Source organism: Eleutherodactylus coqui, chromosome 11 (genome assembly GCF_035609145.1).
Source record: "Eleutherodactylus coqui strain aEleCoq1 chromosome 11, aEleCoq1.hap1, whole genome shotgun sequence".
In the NCBI taxonomy this organism is placed as follows: Eukaryota; Metazoa; Chordata; class Amphibia; order Anura; family Eleutherodactylidae; genus Eleutherodactylus; species Eleutherodactylus coqui.
The window spans coordinates 17,926,364-17,952,092 of NC_089847.1; the positions used below are offsets into that span (position 1 = coordinate 17,926,364).

General features: G+C 46.6%; 1 protein-coding gene across 1 annotated transcript; it reads left to right on the forward strand.

The window, feature by feature from the left end:
• The first annotated feature begins 311 nt into the window (after positions 1-311).
• LOC136582700 (uncharacterized) lies at positions 312-23,014 on the forward strand. The gene is made up of 3 exons (XM_066583902.1): positions 312-701; positions 21,174-21,584; positions 21,865-23,014. Exons 1-3 carry the CDS (start codon positions 332-334, stop codon positions 22,356-22,358), a joined length of 1,275 nt encoding a protein of 424 aa, XP_066439999.1. The 5' UTR covers positions 312-331; the 3' UTR covers positions 22,359-23,014.
• Positions 23,015-25,729: the final 2,715 nt, after the last annotated feature.

The following is a 25,729-nucleotide window of genomic DNA, read 5'->3' on the forward strand; positions in this document are numbered from 1 at the left end:
TTCATTTTCAAACCTGCCTCAGCCAAATACAAGCTGGACTCTGATTGGTTGCCATGAGCAACTACCTCGCTCCTCTTGAACCCTCCCTAATCTTTATGGACGCCACTATAGATTTATCTAACAGACGGGCCTGGCTCTATGCTGTTGGAAGTGACTCGCAATGTGTGTTCTAACTTTACTCATGAGTATGTAAACACATACGGCGCCACCTCCAACATGGCTGACTCTGCCATCCGCCGACGCACACCACGGCCGCTTCCCATTGGCTGCCTGTCGCTACGCCGTGACGTCAGTAGCGGCAGGGCCAGCCTGCAGACCTCCAGCTGTGGGGATGTTCCCCAGTGCTCGCCCTCATATCATGCGCTTGGCGCACTTCCTGAGACGTGTAGCGGCTCCTGTCAGCTGCCTCCCTCCAGGCGGGCGAGGAAAACTGCTGTGCCAGCACTTGCCCTTAGATCCTAGAGGTCCTTCCTTCAGGCAGGTCAGCTCAGTGCCTGCTGCCATGGAAGACGTGCTCAGCAAGTCAGTGCCCCCTCTGCCACCTTATGAGACCAAGGAGAAAAGCCCCCCACCCCCTGAGCCGCAGAGCTTGCACTTCATGCACTACTACAGGTCCCTGGAGAAAGGGCAGAGGGTGGCACTGCTGGGGCAACTGGCTGCAGACTATGGGGTGGATCACAGCCAGGTGGCAGAGCTCAGCAGTAAGTTGGTGCAGGCGCAGCAGAGTAGGGACCCGGGCACCGTGCTGCAGGTGGAGGACCGTCTGCGCTACTACCTGACGCCGCAGTACAAGGTGCTCTTCAGCCACATCAGTAGGATGGAGGGCGGCATGAAGTTCCTGGTGGACATTAGATCCGACATAGTGGAGGGGGTGACGGCCAGAGTGGCAGATGCCCCGCACCTTCGGGTAAGAGGGTTTTATATTGGCACTTGGTTGGTGTTTGTTTACAAATGGCGACAAGACCCGTGAAGATGTTGTGTCGCTATTTGGTGGTGGGGAGGGGGGGGGGTGTATATTATCACGTGTTTTATATTGTTGCTAGGCAACCACCCAGGCAAATCCCAACGTCATTCGGGGAGATTTATGGCGCAAAGGAAAACGAAACATTTCCAACGGCGACCAATCAAGTTGCATCGTTTGTCGAAAAAAAAAAAAAAAAAAAAAAAATATATATATATATATATATATGGTTTCTTAAAGTAAGATCTGGATGTGATGGGTTGCTATTGGCAACGGCGCTACTATTCCTGTGTAGCAATTTATTTCATTTTTTTTTTTAACTTTTTTTAAAAATCAATCTTTATTGAAAATGTTTCCAATATCGGTACAAGTGCAGGAACCTGTTTGATAACTTCTCCCCCGTTTGTATGTAAGGCACTCTTACACGGAGTGACTATCGTTCAGGCAGTCGTTCAGAAAAGTGGTCGGCGTACGAGCGGCAGTTGTTGCTTTTACACGGAGCGAGGATTGTTCGTTAGATGTTTGCCGAGATATCCTTAACCCCTTCATGACATGGCCTATTTTGGGCTTAAGGACGCAACGGTTTTTGGTGGATTTTTTTCTCCATTTTTCAAAAGCCATAACTTTTATTTTTCCGTCGACGCGGCCGTATAAGGGCCTGTTTTCTGTGGGGCGAACTGCAGTTTTTATCGGTGCCACTTTTGGGTACATTGACTATATTGTAAAACTTTTATTTTTTTTTGTATGCTAACAAAGACAGAAAACGCATCAATTCTGCCATAGATTTTTTTTGTTTCTTTTTTACAACATTAATCATGCAGCATAAATGACACAATCCATTTTTTTCTGCCGGCCGGTACGATTGCAATGATACCAAAATTCTTTCTTTTTTTAAGGTTTTTCCACTTTTCGGCAATAAAATGGTTTTTTTTTTTTTTGTTTTTTTTTAAAATCGCTGCCTTCAAAGTCCTGTAGCTTTTTTATTTTTTATGTACAGAGCTCTGAGGGTTTTTTTTTTCTTTTTTTGGAGACTAGCTATAGTTTTTATTGGTATCATTTTGGGGTACATACGGCTTTTTGATCACTTTTATTGCGTTTTTAGGGAGGCAAAATGCTTTTAGCTTGCTTTTAGCGTTTTGCTTTACGCTTTTTTCCATGCACAGTCAAAAGCATGTGCAACTTATTGCACACGTCGTTACGGACGCGACAATACCAAATATGTGGGGTTTTAATTTTTTTTGCCTTTTTTTTATGCTAATATGAGAAAAAGCATAAAAGGGTGGTTTTACTTGTTTTTTTTATTTTTTTATTTTTTTTACCTTCTTTCTTTTCTTTTTTTTACACTATGTCCCTCTGGGGCACTTACAGTATAGCACTGATGATCGCTGTCATAAGGCATGGCAGAGCTACTGCCCTGCCGTGCCTTATCGCTTATTCAGCGATCACAGGCTATGGCAATACAGAACACCAGTGTCTGGCGTCCTGTTGCCATGGCAACCAGCGGGGCTCTCTGCCATTATATCGTGAGAGCCCGGTGACGTCACAGAGGGAGTGTGCTCCCTCTGTGAACCCCTCCCATGCCGCGATCTACATAGATCACGGCAGGGAAGTGGTTAACAGCGAGGGGGGTGCATCTCCGATCATAAGTGATCTCGCGCTATCCGCAGGATGTAAGTTGACGCCCTGCTGCGGGAAGTACCCCGCTGCCAGGATGGGAAGATAGAGGCGATCTGCGTGCAAAGTTGTTGCAATACGAACAACTGACTTTACACCAGATGACTTTTCATCAGTCGGCGACTATTTTTTTTGGTGAACTGAAACTAAATGACGTGTTGCTCGTCGCTCTGTGCGTACGCTGACCGGCGCTTAAATTCGCTGTTTTGAGCAATTATGTGGACGGTGGTCGTCCCGCAGGAAGCCACCCTCAATTAACGCACACTGATTGTCAGTCCCTCCCCTAGAAGTCGTTGGAGTCGGACGACACTTTGTGTGATTGTAACGCTGATGTGAGTGATTACAGTATCAGAGCAAAGGGGGAATGTATTGTGGAGAGCCGACCCCGGCATCCTGCAGCTGAGGCGCTGCTATGTGCGCTGCGAGGCTCACAAAACTCATGGAATATGAACGCCGTTCTCTTTAGCGATGTTTCCCCTCTCGGTGTGATGCAGCATGATCTATTCTCTTCTAGTTCCTCGGAGCGCATCGATTTCGGTGAGACCTTAAATACATCGCGTGGCTCTGGCGCGCCGTGCGATGTGCAGGCGAGTGCTGTGCGAGGCTTCCCACTGATGGCGCACTGGAAGGGTTTACAACTGATATCGTGTGTGAGGATGGGGATCACAGAAGGGATGTGAGGGGATTTCACCTGAAAATCACCTCATCCGTGGGTAAAATGCAGGTAGACAAACGCAATATTGGGCCAAGTTTCTTGGACTTATATGATCGGCCATGTGAAGTTAGCCTTGAAGAGAGGCTCTAGTACCCTGTTGTACCGCCTCTAGCTTGGATACAAGATGTGATACGGGGACATAGAGGCTCTAGTACCCTGTTGTACCGCCTCTAGCTTGGCTACAAGATGTGATACGGGGACATAGAGGCTTTAGTACCCTATTGTACCCCCTTTAGCTTGGATACAAGATGTGATACTGGCAGGCATGGAGGCTCTAGTACCCTGTTGTACAGCCTCTAGCTTGGATACAAGATGTGATACAGGCAGGCATTGAGCTCTAGTACCCTGTTGTACTGCCTCTAGCTTGGATTCAAGATGTAATATGGGGGGCATGGAGGCTCTAGTACCCTGTTGTACCGCTCCTAGCTTGGATATGAGATGTGATATGGGGGGCATGGAGGCTCTAGTACCCTGTTGTACCGCCTCTAGCTTGGAGACAAGATGTGATACAGGGGGCATGGAGGCTCTAGTACCCTATTGTACAGCCTCTAGCTTGGAGACAAGATGTGATACAGGGGGCATGGAGGCTCTAGTACCCTATTGTACTGCCTCTAGTGATGCGGGCATGGAGGCTCTGGTACTCTGGGCGGCCTCTAGCTTGGATACAAAATGTGATACTGGCAGGCATGGAGGCTCTAGTACAGTGTTGGCGAACCTATGGCACGCGTGCCAGAGGCGGCACGCAGAGCCCTCCCTACTGGCACGCGCTGCCATCGGCCGCTCACCACTTGTGAATACCAGCAGGGGCCGCGGCTCCCCTACCGGCATTCACAAACGGCACTGCTAGCCGCGCTGATCCCGGCACACACTAACTTCAGTGTGCACCTGGAATCCCTCTCCCCCCTGCCCCGACGTCTCCTACTACTTGGTTCCGCCGGGAGGGGGGAGGCTTCCAGCAGCGTGTGTGTCAGTGTGTGTGGCGGGAGCATATTAACACTTTCTTCCCCACTTCTGCAGCAATCAGCAATTCCCAGCAACCTGATTGGTTGTTTGGGTTGGCTGATTCACCAATCAGGTTGCTGGGAATTAACTATTGAGGCAGAAGTGGGTAAGAAAAAGTTAATATGCATGCCAGGACCAGAAGAGAAGCTGAGCTTCCAGGACGAGGGGGAGGAGGAGGTAAGTATGTGGGTCTCGGGAGGGGCACTGTGGGGTTTCCCTGCTGCACTGGGGGGCCGTCCCTAAGGCACTGGGGGGGACGCTGGGGGGCGTCCCTAAGGCACTGGGGGGGACGCTGGGGGGCGTCCCTAAGGCACTGGGGGGGACGCTGGGGGGCGTCCCTAAGGCACTGGGGGGGACGCTGGGGGGCGTCCCTAAGGCACTGGGGGGGACGCTGGGGGGCGTCCCTAAGGCACTGGGGGGGACGCTGGGGGGCGTCCCTAAGGCACTGGGGGGGACGCTGGGGGGCGTCCCTAAGGCGCTGGGGGGCGTCCCTAAGGCACTGGGGGGGGGACGCTGGGGGGCGTCCCTAAGGCACTGGGGGGGGGGACGCTGGGGGGCGTCCCTAAGGCACTGGGGGGGGACGCTGGGGGGCGTCCCTAAGGCACTGGGGGGGACGCTGGGGGGCGTCCCTAAGGCACTGGGGGGCGTCCCTAAGGCACTGGGGGGCGTCCCTAAGGCACTGGGGGGGACGCTGGGGGGCGTCCCTAAGGCACTGGGGGGGACGCTGGGGGGCGTCCCTAAGGCACTGGGGGGGGGCGCTGGGGGGCGTCCCTAAGGCACTGGGGGGGGCGCTGGGGGGCGTCCCTAAGGCACTGGGGGGGACGCTGGGGGGCGTCCCTAAGGCGCTGGGGGGGACGCTGGGGGGCGTCCCTAAGGCGCTGGGGGGGGACGCTGGGGGGCGTCCCTAAGGCGCTGGGCCGCCGCTGGGGGGTGTCCCTAAGGCACTGGGGGGCCGCTGGGGGGTGTCCCTAAGGCGCTGGGGGGTGTCCCTAAGGCACTGGGGGGCCGCTGGGGGGTGTCCCTAAGGCGCTGGGGGGTGTCCCTAAGGCACTGGGGGGCCGCTGGGGGGTGTCCCTAAGGCACTGGGGGGCCGCTGGGGGGTGTCCCTAAGGCACTGGGGGGGTCACTATTATTGCTGTGGGGTAGGGGACACTTACCGCTGTGGGGTGGGGGTCACTATCACCGCTGGAGCCACTGTGGGGTGGGGGTCACTATTACTGCTGGAGCCACTGTGGGGGTCACTATCACCGCTGGGGCCGCTGTGATGTGGGGGTAACTATTACCGCTGGGGGTGCTGGGGGGGTATCACTATTACCGCTGGGGGTGGGGGGTAACTATTACTGCTGGGGCTGCTGTGTGGTGGGGGTCACTATTACCGCTGGGGCTGCTGGGGGGGGGGGTGTCACTATTACCACTGGGGTATGTTTACATGGCAGAAATGGGCGGGGCTGTTTCAAAAAATAGACCGGGTGCAGATTTTGACTGCTTTTTGGATGCGGAAATGCTGCAGAAATATCTGCTGAGGACGTTCCGCAGTATTTCCGCATCCAAAAAGCAGTCAAAATCTGCAAGCTGTCTATTTTGAAGCGGCCCTGTCCTTTTTAGAACGACGGGGGTAAAATCATACGTCGTGATAAGCCCCGCCCCTGACGTGTTGGCACTTTGCGATAAATAAGTGGGTTTTAGGTTGCAGTTTGGGCACTCGGGCTCTAAAAGGTTCGCCATCACTGCTCTAGTACCCTGTTGTACCACCTCTAGCTTGCATACAAGATATGATATGGGCAGGCATGGAGGCTCTAGTACCCTGTTGGACTGCCTCTAACCATTTACTATTTTACCAATAAACGGCAACATAAACGGTAAATAAAAAGCATCAAAAAAGCTTTATCGTTTCGACCTTAATGGACTTTCTCAAGCCAAGGCTTAAGAAAGACTATTAAGGTTGAAACGTTGTTTGTCTATGTTTATTAATATGGAACAATAAAGCTTTTTGATGCTTTTATTTACCGTTTATGCTGCCGTTTATTGGTAAAATATTGGATTCTGCTGGGGACTTTTGGTTCATGGTCCCATATACAGCTCTGCATCTTCCCACCTAACCCTGATAGGGATTTGAAACATAAGTGTGTGCTGCTGGATTCTACACCTTACACGTTTGTTAACCATTTACTATGTCACAAAGAAATTAACCGTTAAATGTCCAATGCCATCTGGTAGCAATATACAGTATAACAGTACAATACACGGCCATCACCATCATCATCCTCCCTTTACCTTTGCTCCATACAAGTCGCAGTACATCATCTGCAGTTCAGCAGATTTCTTCACCATGATCCCAGTTTTTTTGCACTGAAAAACACAGTTCTCCAGCTCCTTCTTACCCCCAGGATTCCCCGGGATAAAGTACAAACAAGATCAGCCCAAAACAGAAGAGACGGCCGGGAGCATCGGGCAAGGAAAGCAACCCACCGGGGTAAAAGGAGGCTAATATTACCTGCCACCGATCTGCTGGTTGCTGGGGTCTCTCTTCAGGCTTTGAAGGTGGCTGCAGCACTTTTCTGACTACCCGATGCATACTGTGCTTTGGTCATCCATCAGTAGACCAAGACACTACAAGCTGCTCTTGATACATGAGCAGTGCTTGCCAATACGAAAGTGGTGTGAAGTGTCTCAGACTACCAAATCATAGTGATTACCGGGCAGTGGGGGAAAACTACAGACACCATGTCTTCTACTGTGTTGTGCCTCAGGTTGGAGATTTTCACATTCCACAAACTTGTCTCCTTTCCCTTTCTTCTCTGTGATGTCATCTAGTCTGGAAAAGAAAAACACCGCATGTGTATATAAAGCCACTAGTAATGACATCATAGATATTATGCTCATTGGCTAATACTGCACAGCCCTTCCGGCTTCCTCAGATAGGCCCAAGTAAAGCAGATGATATTCACGTAGAAGTCAGTGGGAGCTCAGAAATCACACAGCTGTAGGGGAAGCCTAGGGAAGCCGAATGAGGAATAAGGCTGGGTTCACATGGGGCAGAATTGCCGATTAAATTCCGTGCACAAAGTCCGCATGGCAATTCCAACCGCAGCTCCTAATCCCGGGATTTTGCAAAAATCTCGTCTGCACACTGCGGCCAAGCAGCATGAATACTGGCGTGCGGTGCGGAATTCCATTCGGGATTTGAAGCTGTGCTGTTCCAGCGGAATTTTCGTGAAATTCTGTCCCGTGTGACCCCATCCTAAGGTCACTGTTTTCTAGTGATTGTTGCTGGTCTCAGTCCATAGACCCACACTGATGACCTGATCTGACACATCTCATGAATTTACATATCCCCTCAATGGACTAAAACAATTAAGTGCCAATAGCTCTCTATGCACGTCGCCCAGTATTAATACCAGGGAGTCTTTTGCCATCTTATGTCATCACTACATTGAATGATCACTGATTAGCAACACCTGCTCAATAATGAGTTGGTCCCCCTTTTTGAGCGATCACAGTTTTCAGACATCGTGCAACCGATTCCACAAGTTGTCGAACATCCCCAATACTCCATTCGCCCCATGCCCGCTGCAGCAGCTCCATCAGTTGGTGACCATGTTGTGGATAAGTTGGAGCAGATTGAACAGCCCTTTCCTAACATGTTCTGCGGGGTTACAGGCTGGTGAGCTTTGGGGCCAAGGCAGTGTGGAGAATTCATCGTCACTTTCCTCCACCCACTCCCTAGTGATTGGCGCTCGATCTCACAGAGCGGGGGGGGGGGGGGGAGAGAGAATCACAGGAGATTTGTGTGTTTCGAGACGTGATTCTTTTGAACGGAGTCATACACATGAGTGATGTTTTCCTGCATGGCACCGCAATGCGAGAAGACAAATCACGGCTCTTGCATCGCATCTCCCATTGTTTTCAATGGCGCCGGAGGCGGTGCACGCGGTAAGGTCACCCATTGAAAACTATGTGAGAAACTGTGCGATCCTCCTGCCGCAGCTGAGGAATACTACAAGCTCGAAGTGATGTGAGGCAGTCTTGACATAAAAATGCACGAGACATTCGCATGTTGGGGAACATGATATTGGGCCATGAATCACGGCCCGTGTGAAGTTAGTCTTAGCTTCTTGTTTTCAAACTTCAGTGGAGTCTGAAAAGCCAAAGAAAAAGTAAAAATAACTGGTTCATGCAGAAATACGCTCCGTAGCGGCGAGTATATTACCGTATTTGCCCGTCTGCTTAAGCCCTTATATATTTGCTCTGTAGGTTCCATTCCTAGATTACCGCCAGTAATACTCATAGGTCCCAATACTATAGCAAAGCTGTGGCAGCATATAATGATGCAAAAAAAAGGCTTCTTGATTAAAGGAGCATATTTTATTGTTTCACAGTTTTAAAAGAGGCGACGTTTCGACCTACAAACAAGGTCTTTTTCAAGCCAACAAACTAGTGAAAACACAGTTCAGACTCCATGTTCCGTTACGTTTTTGCATCATTATATGCTGCCACAGCTTTGCTATAGTATTGGGATCGTGGAAGGGGCTTAGGTCCATAGCCCCGTTGCTGGCTTTGCATGAACATTTTTTTTGCTACAGAGAAGGAAACTTTTTTTTGAATTTCTCTCTGTCCCTTCCCCCCCCCAAGTTTTCTTTTCTGGCGGGGTCGAGTGAGTGCCGTGGTTCTTTTTTTGCTAATTACTGTGAATAATACTCATAGGGACCTATCACACAGGTGGAATTATCCCGCCAGCTCCAGCTGCGGAGTTTAATGTGGAATTGCAGGTAGATGTAACATACTATTCCGATGGCATCTAGCCCATACCTGAATGCCCATGCTCTACCAGGATACCACTTGAATTGCTTTTGTTGCTGTCAATCTCCTGGTGACATGTTACACATTAGGTGGTCCTGTCCCAAGTAAAATGACTATGGATATGGAGTATACCCAATTTTTTTGGTTACCGGTTGTAATATCTGAAAAGTCAGATGGGAGCCCCTATTAAATTTATGCAAATATCTCTATGGAATCACAAAGGCTAATCTGATTTTTTTTTCCCACCTACTAAACAATCGCCAAGTCTTGGAGGAAGAGGTCCTTAGATTTTTCAGAAATGAAATGGCAATTAAATTGGTATTTAATAAGAGAAAAATTGACTTCAACAATTCTTAACCGCCACACGGCATTTGAGAGTCTGGACATCATGGGTAAATTATAGGTTTCCTTCACAAAAGAGATCATTCATGTCCCTAAAAATTACCACACTGAAAAACTTACAACACTTTGTGTTCTACATCGTGACTTCAGGGGACATACCCCCCCCTTCTATTTCCTTCATTCCCCAATCCCATTATTAGTTACAAGCTGGGCCCTAACCAGGCCATTATTTGATGGGTAATCTCATAATGGGGTCAGAGACATAAAACACAATAGAAATATATCTGCTTATCTGTTATGAAGCCCAATAAGCACTTATCAATTGTTTATATTTCCTTCTTACACTGCATTTTGCATGGATATACAATGTTATTAATGTATTTTCCTCCTTATTGTTCAGTGAACTGGATGGTATTTTCTCCATCAGGTTTCGGGGTATTCTGTAGCTTCCTAATTATGTACTATGGCATGCGCACGCCTTATAACAACCAGTCAGACACAAGATATAAGTCTCAGGTCTAAACTGGATCTGAGTGGTACACTGCTCAGACCCTCATTTCATTGAAACACATAATACCTGACCTTTATGGGTGTATAACACATTAAATCAGTAACATATATAGTTTTCATTCGTTGGGCCATATAGAATCCCACACCCCTCTCAAGTCCAGTGTATGAGCCATTCTTTGTCTCCTCAACAAGTGGTCAGGCAAAAGTAGCTTTTTTGTCTCAGAAGTTGAGGGTGGGGGAGGGCTGGGAAAATGCCCAAAGTGGATACAGTTCTTACAGTATAGCAATGTGACTTTAACCCTTAAAAGGCTGCAGAGGAGCTTTAAATTAGGCTAACATTATAGAACACATCTTTCACCATGCCATTGTCCAGCAATTACCATAATGAAATTATGCAGCCATTAGCCTCTACAGAGTTAAATCACTACAGCTGCGTAATACATCTAGTTGATACAAATCAATAGACATTTTACGCTAACTAATCATCATGTCTACTACAATCCCCCCTTGAATTGTCTATTCTCTAACTTTCCCTGGTAATTTTCACAGTCTTCTGCGGGTGAACCTATAACGTGAGCAGGTTGTAGGTTGGATTTGGGGTCTTCAAGGGGGTGTAGGACTTGTCCACTCCTTCTGGGGATGCATCCAGCAAACTCATTGTGGGAGCGGCTTTTTCAGATGCAGTTTCACAGGTCTCTCTGACACAAGGGATATCACAGCAGACTAGAACGGAAAAGATAATCAGTGCACATACAACAGCGACGCCTATCTGAGCCAGGATCCTTTGCCACCCACTCATCCATGAAAAGTACTGATCCCAAGGGTTAGCTCTTTTTAGTTAGTGCTGTCAGCTTCTTAATGGCAATTGTGACTTTACCTGTGGGTCGCGTGTTGTCTGGGATGTAGGTACAAGTTTCCCCTATAATCTTACAGACACCCCACATTCTATTTTGAAAAGTCATAGTCGAGGTATGTCCTATTGGTCGACTAGTCCCTATAGGGCAGTGTTTCTCAACTCCAGTCCTCAGGACCCCCAACAGGTCATGTTTTCAAGATGGCCTATAGTAAGAACACTGGTAGCAATGTCTGAGGCACTGACAATAATTACATCATCTGTGCAATACTAAGGAAATCCTGAAGACATGGCCTGTTTTGGGGTCCTGAGGACTGGAGTTGAGAAACACTGCTATAGGGCATCTCTAGTATAATTTATGAATCGCTGATGATTATAATAAATATAATTAATCCAGTCAACATTTTATTTACTGTGATGATCGGAAAAAATGGACTCAAATCCAGCTTTAACTTGGTCTCTAGTTTTAAAACTCGCCAGGTACCCCCCTTGGCTGTCCTATGGCGTCAATGTACACGTGTAGATCAAAACTTCCACCAGGAGCCTCTCTTCTCGCTCTAGGGTAATGTTACAATACTAGAAGTGTGCACAGGTACGCACGGCATGGGATTCTCTGACCTTTACCCACACCAATGTGCCTTCCTGCAGATAGCCCTAAAGGTGGACAGGTCCAGGCCGCCAACACTGACCCTACGCTGCCTAGTGACAAGACTGGAAAGAACCGCCCTACCTATGCAGAAATCAAGGATAGACCAACATGACAAGAAAACCACAAAACACAGGCAGAGTTGGATCAAGATAAGGTAACTATTGGGGGTAACCTCATTATCCTCAATGCTGTCTGACAGGATGTGGAGGAGCATAAGGGCTTTGCTAAGGCACACTCCCTTGTCCAATTACCTTCCAGGTATGGAGGCGCAACCCTCTAAGCTACTAGAAGATGTAGCTCAAGGTCCAATGTGTGATGGTGAGAGCACTTTTTTTATTTTTTCACAAATTAAAAACCAGCAATAGAATACACGTTTCGGGGATGATGCTTTAGCACTTCTTTCTCCCCTGTCCTCCTGCACATACAGGACCTCTGACACATCCAATTCACCTTTGGAATCGTGTCACCCCCAGGCATCCTGTTGCCCTATCCAGCCGAACTGACGAAGGGGTTCATCCCCGAAACACATTCTACTGCTGGTTTTTAATTTGTAAAAAAATTAAAAAGTGCTTTCACCATCACACATTGGACCTTGATCTACATCTTCTAGTAGCTTAGAGGGTTGCGCCTCCATACCAGTTTTTTCACATCCTTTTCGCTACACTCACGCCCACACTGGTGGAGCGCCATCTGGTTGGCAGCACCTCCACCATTCAAAATAGTCCATCATTGGAAACACTTTGTACTCCATAAATATTCCACCACCCTCACTGGGTCTTGCTCCACCCTCCTTTTTCATTTCTTTTACTCACAATTACCTTCCAGGCGGGTCATCCACCTCATGTTCCCGCAAAGCCAGTAAACATCCCCTAAGGACTGGACCTGGTTCTGCGTCCATTCCCCTCCTAGTGTACTGTAGAAGGAGCAATACCCGTTGGTGAGTTTCCCAAAAATCTCCCTCCACCCTGCATGTTTGCATAGCAGGTGTAGTTTCCAGGATAGTCAGTAATACTCTCTCCGGGACAAGACACTTAAGTAGTTATAGAGTATTCCTTTTACCACTTCTCACGAGTAGTGTAATTAGTGGAAGTGTTTGTGAAGCGACTAAGGAAACACTCTTCAGAATCTACAGGGAGATTTAGGGGGACCATCCCCGAGTGTGGTCGGGCACTACCGCACACTAAACAGTTTGACTTGTTGCTCTTGTTAGCATTGTACCTCATCCACTCCAACCAGAGATTCTGGTCAGAGTAGCCAGTCTCTACTGTCATGGTGTCCTCAAAGGTAGGGTCGGCTATGATCATCATGTTTTGCAAGGTTTTTTATTTTAGGGCGTAGGGAGTTAATTACGGGCACGGGCTAGGTGAAGGCTTCCACTTGGGAGCATCTACCATATCCCTTATACCGGCAGTCTTCTCCCCAGACATTATCAGTGGTGCAAACATATTGTATTCCCCGGGTATATATGTCATATAACCAGCTGGACTAAGCTGAATCTGGCCCGTGGTGGAATTTTGCGCCTAGTCACGGGACCACAGTACAATACTCGAAGGAATATGCGGCTACTTGAGTGTTGGACGAGTTATACCAGAAGGTAACCGTGCCCTCATATTCTTCCGACCAAGGATTCCAGTTGCCACCCTCCTCTCTCACTAGCCCCAACCAGAGTAATGTCCACAGCATGACTAAGACTGGTCTCCCGCATCTGAGGCTTTCTTACAGTGTGAAGCGTGGATCCAAGTAAGTCTTTCGGCTAGTTTCACAGCTGTGGCAGTAGTCATAATCACCTGGTAGGGACCATCAAATCGAGGCTCAAGAGGGTGCTTCGTGAGGAACTTCTTGACACACATCCAATCCCCAGGCTGCAAGATATGTGTCCCAGTGTCTGCCTAAGGGTCTGGAAGAGAACATCTGTGCATAGACTTTGGTTAGTGCTTTAACACGGGAAATCACATACTTAGTCAATACATCAGATTGTAATTGTAACTACTGGGGATAGTAGCAACCTAACCTTGGAGCTGGCCCAAACGATCTCGTAGGGAGAAAATGCATGATCCCCCTTGGGTGTATATCTAACACTGAATAGGGCTATTGGATAACAGTCTGTCCAGGGTAGCACCATTACCGGCGTCATTTTAAGCATCTTGCTTTTTAGCGTGCCACTAAGTCTCTCCACCTTTCCACTACTCTATGGATGGTAGAGTGTGTAAAAGGCCTGGGGTACACCCAGAGCAGACATGATGTGTTGTATTATTTCACCTGCCAAGTTCGTACCTCTGTCTAACTCAATCCCTTCTGGTACCCCATATTTGCAGTTTACCTCGTTCATGAGCTTCCTTGCGGTTACCTACTCGTTTGCCTTGGTAACAGGGTAGGCCACCAACCTGAAAAGACATCAACAACAACAAGCACATATTCATACTTCCCAACAGGTGGGAGCTGAATGTAGTCAATTTGCAATCCCTGAAATGGGTAGAGTGGTCTAGGCAAGTGTCTTTGGGGCACCTTTTCCCTTCTGTCCTGACTCGCCTATGGCATAGATCATGCTAACTGGACAAATTATGCATTAGCTACAGAGAACCCAGGAGTCGCCCGTCCTCGTTCAAGCGTCCACATAATTTTTTTTTTAAAGGAATTTTATTTAGCCAGGAATAAACAAGCATATAAATACAAATAATTGGCACGACAGGTGTCAGGTACAGCAGGAAATCCATTGCATGAAAACAGGGTAGAGGCAATCTTCGCCTGCGCACATAGAAATATTTCTTCTTAGTATGCTATATCTGGCTAGTACTTTTTTAATTTCTTTTATCCCCCCCCCCCTTTAAACTCTAACTTTATTGATTATTACTGAACAACAGTTTAACCTTTGGATAGATCAATTGTAATCAATCAGAAAAAAACAAACAAACAAAGACTTAAACTTAGACCCCCCCAACCCCCTGGCGCGACTCTCTCAAAGAAGAAAAGAGAAAATAAGGTTTATTTTTGTGGGTGGGAATAGCGGAGAAAAAAAGAAATAGTTTTCTGAGCATTGGGTTTTAACGTAAATTGAGCAGGTGTCTCTCTTTTTGTCCTTCTCTCTCTCTCACTCCCCCCCTACCACCTGGTTTGGCTCTCCCGACGCCATCGCTGAGCAACTCACCCAGCCACCCCAGATCTTGTCGAATTTTTCAGGGCACCCCCTGGCCATATACGTCAGCTTGTACATTGGGATTTCGGCGTTAACGACCCTGACCCATGCGCTCCTAGTCGGCTTCCCGGGGTGTTTCCAATTAAGTAGAATCACTTTTTTTGCATAATAGAGAAGCAGCTTGTACAGTGTACGTGTTGCCGCGGACACCGGTAGGTCTCCCACGAGCCCAAAAAGGCACGTTCCAGGATGCATGATCCTTGGTGCCCCTAGGTGAGTTTCCATAAAGACAAGCACTTCTCGCCAGTATTCCTGTAGGACCGCGCACTCCCAAAACATATGCATAACCGTCCCATCCGCCACCATACATCGTGGGCACGCTGCAGTAGGGAGTAGGCCCATTGTGCACAACCTGGAGGGGGTGTAGTATATGCGGTGTAGAAACTTGACTTGGATGAGCTTGTCTCTAGCGCTAACCAGGGGGGGAGCAGATCCATCCAATATATCCTCATCCTCCCCTGAAGTCAGATCAGGAATGTCCACCTCCCATCTCTGTACGGCCCTCTCGCCCAGTGGGGCCAGGTGTCGCGCTGTATGAGCATAGAAACTCGACAGCGGCCTGACAAGGCTGCACATCTGCGCCAGGCCCTCCAGTCGCGTCATGGATAGTGGGACAGACGAGCCCCCAAACTGAGCCTTGGCCGCATCTCGCAATTGGTAATATCTAAAGTAAGAATTTTCGGGCAGACCGTGGGCAACCCGTAACTGCATAAAGGTGCAAAGCTTGCCCTCGCTGACTATGTCAGAGAGGACGTTGACGCCCCGGCGTCTCCAGAAGGCAGACTCCGTGAAGCGCTGGAAGTGTGGCAATTTGGGGTTATTCCAGAGGGGAGTGTGTGGGGATCGCGCTGTCTCCTCTGCAGCGGACAGTCTCGTGACCCGCTGCCAGATCTCCAGCGTCACCAGCATGGGCGTGGGCAGGGGGCCGACCGAGGATGAGGGGCCGCTCAGTAGCAGCCCCCGAAGGTTCTGCGTAGGGTCCACCATTCTACGTTCCAGGCCCACCGTTGGGTTGTAGCCTGACGAGCATATCCACCATCCCGCGTATACCAGTTGGCTAGCCAGGTAATAGTAATAAAAGTGCGGTAGAGCCAGTCCCCCTCCGTTCGACGGGAGACACAGGGTCTCCAACTTAATCCTGGGTGTAGTGTCCCTCCACAGTATGCGCAGCACAATCCCACGAAGCTTGGTAAAGAATTTTTTTGGGACTAGCATAGGGGAATTATGCAATATGTACAGGAATTTTGGTAGCAGTTTCATTTTTAGCAGGTTTATTCTGCCCACCAGGGTAAGCGGGAGAGAAGCCCAGCGTATCGCCACCTCTTCGGCCCAGGCCAGGAGGGGGACCAGGTTGGAGTTATAAAAGGCGGATAATTCCGCTGAGACCTTTACTCCCAAGTAGGTGGTCTGGGTTGTCCAACTCAGCGGGGCGGGCAGAGGGAGCTCGGCGGCCCCAGGGTCCACCGCCAACAAATGGGTTTTGTCCCAGTTGACCTTGATGCCAGAGTGTGCGCCGAATGTGCTAAATATAGCCAGAGCTGCGTCTAGAGACGCCCCCGGGTCTTGAAGGAAGAGGAGGGTGTCATCTGCATAAAGTGCTATGCGCTCTTCGTAATTGTTTAGTTTAAATCCTTTCACTATTGGTGACGTTCGAATTTGGATTGCCAGGGGCTCTATGGCGAGGGCAAACAGGGCGGGGGACAGAGGGCAGCCCTGTCTTGTGCCCCTGCTTAAGGAAAACTGAGCAGAAACATGTATATTAGTTTTAATGTTGGCCACCGGGGAGTCGTATAGAATCTCGATCCATTTAATGAAGGTTGGCCCGAATCCGAACCGCCGCATCACCGCCCATAAGTACTTCCACTCTACTGAGTCGAAGGCCTTTGCCTGGTCTACGAATACCAGGGTGCGCTTCCCACAGTTAGTGTGCTTGTATGATAAGTGATCAAAAAGTCTTCTTAGGTTCATGTCCGTGCTCTTGCCAGGCATAAAGCCGGACTGGTCCGCGTGTATGATCTCTTTCAAGCGTCCACATAATTGCTGCTTTACTAGGTGCGTCTTTCAGTGCGTCAGCTGGGCCATAATGGGATACAGGAACTGTGGTAGGTAGGTACTGTTGACTGTTCACCATACGCTGTCCTGTTTTTGCTGCTCCCATATTTAGTCCATTTATCCTTTCCTTCCTTGCTGGCTTGTAACTGTAAAGTCCTTAGCATATCAATGTCCAAATTTTTTCCTCTGACTCGTGCTGTCAATATCTTGTCTTCTTTCTTCCACAGCTTGAGGGCCGCTGCATTTGCTGTGCTGTTGGCGAGGGCATTGCCTCTTGCTTTTCCAGTGTAGGAATCGGTGTGAGCTCTTCACTGACAGGTAGTAGTAGGGTCTCCATGAGACTCTGCACCGCTGCACCATTCTTAATTGGTTGTCCTGCTAAGGTAAGAAACTGTCTGGCCTTCCATATTGGGCCGTAATCATGAGCTATGCCAAATGCATACCAGGAGTCAGTGTAAATGGTTGCCGTCTTACCTTTCACCACTGTACTCGCCTCAGTGAGGGCCTTCAGTTCCGCTTCTTGTGCTGAGACATGCGGAGGCAGAGCTTCTGCTTCTAGGACATCTTGTTGTGTGACCACTGCATATCCGATGTGGAGTCGTCAATCCTCACCCTGGTACCATCTGCAAAAAGCTCAAAATATGCATTATCAACAGAGGGTTCCAGTACCTATTTGCATACCAACAGTTTCTTGCTGCATCAGTACTAAATAATCATGCTAATGTTCTATTTCACATAGATTAGAATCTTGTAGCAAAAAAATTATTTATTTCCTTTTTGTTTAAAATAAACCCCAATAGCTGATCTACAACACCTAGATCACCTATGCCTCCCCCCCTTTTTAAGCGGGATACTCTATTGAAAAAGAAATAGTCGGTTTCAAAATAGTACACCGTTGAAAAAGGTAGCCAAGAGGCACAAAAACAAGCACTTTGTTGGTCAAGGTGACATTGTATGCAGCAAAGTCTGAGCGAAAATATCCTTTTGATTTTTTTTTTTTTGTCGCAGTTAGCATTTCTAACACAAGGGGGCGCAACACAAGCAACAGCTATTAACAGCCACCCAGTCAAAATGAAATTCAGGGAATTACACCATTTAACTTTGACTATCCTGTCTGAATAGATTTATAGCTTCAGTGGAGACTGACACTAGAATATACAAAGATATAAGGAAAAAAACTAAAGAATGCGGATGAACTGACATCCTACTCTGAGCAATTAAGTCCCTCTTTCTCACATAAATCCCAGACTACTTTGGCAAATTACGTGAAAAAGTTTGCTGGGTGACTGTAGGGAAATTATTCCATCTGTAGAAGCCTTCCTTAACATCATCTGTCTGAACATCCATTGGAGAAGCAGGCAGCGGAAGACAGAGCCCCTGGGAACACACCATGAGAGGGTTGTCCCCTGCTCATGGGTCCCAAGCCTCTGTCCTCCATGCATCAACTCCAATCTTCTATACTCCATAAACCAGCTTAGTCACCTACTATGTCCTAATCCGCATCTTCGCAAAGAACAAAGGTTTGTTTCCCTGAACTTATCCCACATCCAAGGTGGCCCCATTTTGTAGTGTAATAAAGTCTGTTCAAACCAGACCTTACTTCAGACAATCATGATGTTAGCACTGGATACAGTGGCATTGGGGAATTTAGGCCTCCTGAGTGCAGCAAGATGGCCGCCAGAGGCGGAAGGGGCGGGGCTACAGATCTTTCGGGTGAGGCAAAATGGCTGCTGGAGGAGGAAGGGGCGGGGCTTAATCCTGTCCCGGATTGGAGGGGCCAGAAGTGACATCACACACCCTGAAAGTGAGCACATGGGAGGAAGTAATTTCAGGATGAGGGCGGGGCTCACCACACTTGCTGCAGAGTCACATTATGTGGGGTTTTAAACATTGCAAGCCTGCCCGCCATCATAGGGAGCGGCTGTAGTCAATACAAAGGCATTACATTGTTTATGATACAGGCAATACACTTCCCCCGCTACCCTCTCACCTCCTCCCCCCACCCAATTCTGCTCGTGAATCCCTTTTCTAAGTTATACCACCTTTTAGCAATCTGAAGCACCTTTCTGTCTGCCAGGCCCCCCTGCTTATCTTCTGAAAACTTTGTTCCTTTCTTTCAGCAACTAAGTCACATGCTCTATGTCCCTTATCTTTGCTTGCTTTGTTCCCCATTCTCTGGAATTCCTGGACAACCTTGATCTATGCCGTATTCTATTCTGCCTGCTTATTCTATCCTATTTGAAATTTCTGGACACAGTAAAATTCCTTTACTAGATTCCACTTTTCTCAAATTCTCCCAGTAGAATCTCTTTCCTCGCAAATCACAATGCACATTAACTCTATAACACAAAACAAAAGGAACAGATGGGTTTACAGGGGAATATTCTCAGTGGCTTAAAGTATACATCTCACCTATCTGTGCAACAGCCCACCCTCTATCAGCAAAATCCCCAGTAACAAACACTGCACACCCTTTAAACAAGACATTTGGCTATACACAAAGACTGACGATTATATTCAGTGAGCAAGACCTCAACAGTATCTGGAGTATCCAGCTGTCTCACACCGCGGCTATAATCCCAGCGTATCCCTTTCCACATATGAGAACATAACACCTTCAATCATACAAGTAAATATGCCTATTTTAATTCCTGCGTATCCTTCCTTACGTATGAGAGCATATACCGTGCTCGATGATACAAGTGAATTCGCTTATTTTTAAAATTTTCCTGGCCTCGCTCTCCAAGTGTATCAGGGCAAACCACGCACTATTACATAGGAGAGTGCCCCGGGCGTGCTCCCTCAAAGCATATAGGTACACACACTATGTCCTGCTATACAGCTCAAGTCCGCCCTAATAAAAAATCAACCCTCACAGAATCTGTCTCTTGGTCTTGTGTACACAGTCTTTAACCGTCTCAAACACAACATTCACAGCATACAGAATATCCCCAGACACGGTGGTAATCTCGAGTAGACAGAACTACATTACCTGCCTTTCAGTGATTTGTTAGAAGTCTGGCGTAGAGGCGGGCAGATAAACAGGTTGAAGTCAGTTCACTCAGGTAGATTAACATAAAGTAATTTTACCGTGTTCTGTAGATTTTCGGGCCCCTGAGTTCTGCGTGTTATCTGCCAGTCTCTGTATTTTCCAGACTGAAGAAATCACAGTCTACTCGCCCACAACCAGGGACGCCAGCTGAACTGGATGGTATTTTCTCCAGCAGGTTTCGGGGTATTCTGTAGCTTCCAAATTATGTAGTATGGCATGTGCACGCCTTATAACAACCAGTCAGACACAAGATATAAGTCTCAGGTCTAAACTGGATCTGAGTGGTACATTGCTCAAACCCTCATTTTATTGAAACACATAATACCTGCCCTTTATGGGCGTATAACACATTACATCAGTAACATATAGTTTTCATTTGTTGGGCCATATAGAATCCCCCGCCCCCTCCCCACACCCCTCTCAAGTCCAGTGTATGAGCCAGTCTTTCTCTCCTCAACAAGTGGTCAGGCAAAAGTAGCTTCTTTGTCTCAGAAGTTGAGGGTGGGGAAGGGCTGGGAAAATGCCCAAAGTGGATACAGTTCTTACAGTATAGCAATGTGACTTTAACCCTTAAACCCTTCCCTCCCCAGTACGTACTGGTACGTCCTGGGAGCCTGGTACTTCCCGCAACAGGACGTATCGGTACGTCCTGGGGATAGCGCGAGATCACTTATGATCCGGCGCTATCCTGCAGCGGGAGCCGGCTGTCAGTCACAGCCTGCGTCCCACTGCAACAGCGGGGGGGCATCGGAGTTAAAGGGTTTGTCTGGGACTTTGGAGTTTTTTTTCCTATTGGTGACCTGTCCTTAAAGTAGCTTATCAATAGATAATTGTTGGGTGGGGGGTTGCAGCTCAGGAACTACACTGATCAGCTGATTCCAGGGTTAACTGTCAGCACAGGCAGCAGATTGAGCTATCCGTAGGCCCGGGTTGGCATTGCAGGCACATTTCATGGAAGCTGTCCCAAACAATGCATTTAAATCATCACCAGTAGTATGACTCCATTCAGATTGGATAACTACGGGTTTTGTTGACAAAAACTACAAAACTTAAATGTAACCTATGGCCATCCACCTAATTTTTGGACATTTGGGTCTGCTGGGGCATGAACTGTTCTTATTGTGGGTGACTGCCCTCTATGATGTCCATGTGCCTTAATAATACATATAGACAGGGATTGTTTTCATGAGGCAGCCCCTTGAAATACAAGTCCTTGGGTTAGGCCTCTTCTAGAAAGTTCTCAAAACATCTTTCCCGTCATTCCTTAGTTAGATCTCCATTCTCCTTCGTTATGTATGAAACAGCATTCAGGTTTCCTGATGCGTCTTCTTTTTCTAAATTGATATATCTATACATTTTTTTCTTTACAGCAAATGAATCATCTTTAGAGAAAAAAAAGGAGGCGGATACTCTGGAAGAAAACAAAAATATCAAGGCCGACGACCAGCAACCAGAAGTGGTGATGGACAGCGTTGCGGAGGAAGTACAAGCAGAATATCAACAACTTCACAACCTGACCCTCAGCCTGGAAGAACTGTGCGTCCAGTACCATGCCAGTCACCAGGAAATACTGGCAACGTACGATCGCATTCACGGCCTGATCCAGAGTTTAGAAGATCTGAATGTCCCATGCAATGAAGAAGTGGACAATAAAGCAGTAGACGATAAAAATGTAAACACCAGGGATTTAGGAAAGGATGGACTGGAGAACGTCGAGAGCGCCAAAGATATCCAAAGAGCCTCTTGTGAAATACCAGGGCCCAGTCACATCAGCAGCGGAGGTAAGAAATTGGAAAGTAACTGGAAATGTTTATCCAGAGTTTTTTACATTTAACAGAGATAGTTTGTAACCGTAGAAACCCATAGCTCTACACAAGAGCTGCAGGCAGAAAATGGTAGTCAGATCTTTAGTTAGTATTCAGTAAAGGATGAAACCCTATGTAGATTTTATGCTCCAAAATATAACACATACAAGTTTTGCTGTAGGATAGTAATGCAAATTGTAACAATATTTATATACTGTATATATATAGTAACACAATCATTTTGATTCATCTAAAGGAGTGGAATACAAGACAACAGTTAACACAACTGAAGAAATTAAAGACTGCAGCTCTAAGGAGTCCAGCAGTAGTAGCTCCTGTCTAGAAGAGACTCCAGAGGAGATCTACGTCACTATGAAGAGCTTTCATAGCGGCAGTAGTGACGACACGTCCGATTCCTTCTCTCTTGAAGAGGAGACACCACAGGAGCTCTACAAGTCTACCAAAACCTTTCAGAGTGACAGCTGCCATGATGAGGAACACAGCACTGAAGATTTGTGTTTTGAGGAAGCCAACCAGGAAATATCTGGCACAGTTCCCCTAACACTAGAGTGCTTTACTTTCTATCAGAAACTAGGAAAAGGAGCCTTTGGAACAGTCTACTTGGCTAAAGATATCATCTGCAATGAATGCGTAGCCATTAAAGTGTCTGACAACAGAGGGACACATCAAAATAGCAGACTTCAGCCTTGCTATAATGCTTGCTTACAAGTGGACCAGAAGTCAGTGTAGAGGTACACCAGGATACACAGCCCCAGAACTGGTGATGGGTGAAAAACATGGACAAGCGGTAGATAATTTTTCTATTGGCGTGATTATGTATGAACTGTCCACATATTGGAGGCCTTTTCCTGGATGAGATCGCACAGAAATTGAGCAGGCTGTCCTTGATCATATTCCAAGCTACCCAGACACTGTCTTATGGCACATCTATATTTTCGTGACATAAATTGGGAAGATGTGGAAGCTAGGAGAATGATACCACCAGCAATCATGACAACAATGTTTGTTGACCTGAATGTTAACAACTATCTGCCCTATGCTGAAGAGCCAAACACAATAAGAGCTGAAGACCAGAAGCTCTTCAAAAGATTCAGCTTTGTGTGTGCAGAGTGGTCTGAACACTATCATCCTGCCATTGAGATCGAATATTGAATGACTCAACCAGGTCATTCAAGAAAACTGTTTTGAGTTGGTGGATGAAGCTCAAAACAGCATAGCTAATGAAATTCATCCATATGCACCATCTATAACTTTCTACTACCTACTAGACATCAGAAAGAACTGAATGATACGATCAACTGGACTTACCTATTCACCTGATTTGACAACCTTTCTATTCATTGCATGATAATAACATCTTTCATGCATTAATAAATATATGTTAACATCTATAGAGAATTTGTCTTCAATCCTCCCACATACCGTGGAAATGGTACAAGAAAGGGTCAAAATAAGAGGAAGAGAGGTGGTGGGTATATTAGTAACATAACATAGTATAGTAGGCTGAAAAAAAAGACACATGTCGATCCAGTTTAGGGGGATTATTTCACTAATGATTGTTTAAGACCGCGTTTTAAGATATTTACTGACCTTGTGTGTCAGTGACCTGCAAACATTTATCTGCTGTAATCAGAGTAACATTATAGTATCCTATGGGATCTGCACACTTAGCGTCCATAAACAGTATTGCAATGGCTCTCACATCATGCTGGGGGTTGTAGTTCCAGCAGTAGGGCCACAGGTAATTGACTTTTGCAGTATGTGATGCCCAAGGAAATCTTTCCCTATTATAGGATCTAGTATTTTACATCTCACATGGAGCTATAATAAAGCCTGTATACAAGTTTATCCTCCAATTACATTTTATCCTTTTTTTTTTGTGTTATATATATATAAATATATTTTTTCCCTGCCAGCGTCTTGTAGTGCCCGGGTCTTGGGGGTTTGTATCAGACTGATGGCATCTGCATGGAGTTTACTACTACAATCTAGTTCTGTTCTATACTCCATAAATAATGCTAGTAATTAGCTTGGAGAAAGAGAAAGTAGATAATGACACCTATTCACAGTCGGCATTGTATATAGTGGACACACATCAGTCTCAGAAAAATTGACCTTGTTGTGAGTAGCAACCAAACATCCGAAGTCTGACTGCTATGTACATAAAGGGCTGTGTTAGGCAATTTTTGGATATTTCCCATAATATGAACTGTCTGCATGGTGAACTGCGTGGTAGGGGATCTGTAGTGTGAGAGGATGAAGACTCTTTTAATTTTACTGCTGCTGCTGGAAAGAGTTGAAAGGGTTAACCAGGCCGCGTCCGCCAGGATACACCAGGGTCAGAGTGGAAGTGCTGCTATGACCCTTATGCGGCTGGCGCTCATAATTGTAAGCGCATCCCTCACTGAAATCAATAGAAAATAATGAAAAAACTGTAGCCCTGCGCTACTTGTTATGCAGAACCAATTAATGGTATCACAAAGGTCAATCTCAGGTTAAAAACAAGAGGTTTATTATTACAATAAAAGAGGTCACAAACCTCATGTATTATCAATATCCTTGCAAAATATACTTGTGACGCGTTTCGGCGTACTGAACGCCTTTCTCAAGCATAAGACGACATAGAAAATCATGGTATAAGTAGAAGAAAGTAAATTACATACCCATTGTAAAAGATTACTGCAAATGAACGGGCTCTGATGCTGAGCGCCATCTGGGCGACGGGTGATGACCTGTCCCTTGGGGTGACGCGCCGTAGGGCGCCCTGGGATCGTGGGAGCGACGTCAGAAGCTGTAACATGTGACTCGTCTCCCGGAGACATGCCCCCCTGAAATGTAAGAGGAGCGCAGCGGTGCGTTCCATTACATGTGTCGCGTGATTCAATACGTCACACCCAGAGTTTGCCGTGCTCCTGGACCGCAGCGTGCACTCCACCTACTGCACTTACTCTAAACTGGATCTCACTACATGTTGCTCGAAGCCATAAAGGAAAGAGTTATCTGTTTAAGAGCTGCCCCATCATGAAAACGCTGAAACGCTTCAATATGGGAGTCATGTGAACAGCTCTAATACAACAGTCAAACTAAACCGCAAAAAGCTATAACACTATAACACTATGGCACTATATCCACATTAAATAGAATATAAAGCTAATAAATAGAATAGCCTTGCACATCTCTATAGAATCATGTTTTAACTTATTCTAATATATAAATGCATTAAATTTAATATGAAATATATTAATATTTATAATAAATTAATCTTATTAAATAAAATATGTTTAGTAATAAAAAAAAGGATTAAATGTCAAGAAAGGAAAATATATTAATCTTAAAGTTAGTGTTACTAGAAAATATACACTACCGTTCAAAAGTTTGGGGTCACATTGAAATGTCCTTATTTTTGAAGGAAAAGCACTGTACTTTTCAATGAAGATAACTTTAAACTAGTCCTAACTTTAAACAAATGCACTCTATACATTGCTAATGTGGTAAATGACTATTCTAGCTGCAAATGCCTGGTTTTTGGTGCAAAATCTACAAAGGTGAATAGAGGCCCATTTCCAGCAACTATCACTCCAGTGTTCTAATGGTACAATGTGTTAGCTCATTGGCTCAGAAGGCTAATTGATGATTAGAAAACCCTTGTGCAATCATGTTCACACATCTGAAAACAGTCTAGCTCGTTACAGAAGCTACAAAACTGACCTTCCTGTGAGCAGATTGAGTTTCTGGAGCATCACATTTGTGGGGTCAATTAAACGCTCAAAATGGCCAGAAAAAGAGAACTTTCATCTGAAACTCGACAGTCTATTCTTGTTCTTAGAAATGAAGGCTATTCCATGCGAGAAATTGCTAAGAAATTGAAGATTTCCTACAACGGTGTGTACTACTCCCTTCAGAGGACAGCACAAACAGGCTCTAACCAGAGTAGAAAAAGAAGTGGGAGGTCGCGTTGCACAACTAAGCAAGAAGATAAGCACATTAGAGTCTCTAGTTTGAGAAACAGACGCCTCACAGGTACCCAACTGGCATCTTCATTAAATAGTACCCGCAAAACACCAGTGTCAACATCTACAGTGAAGAGGCGGCTGCGGGAT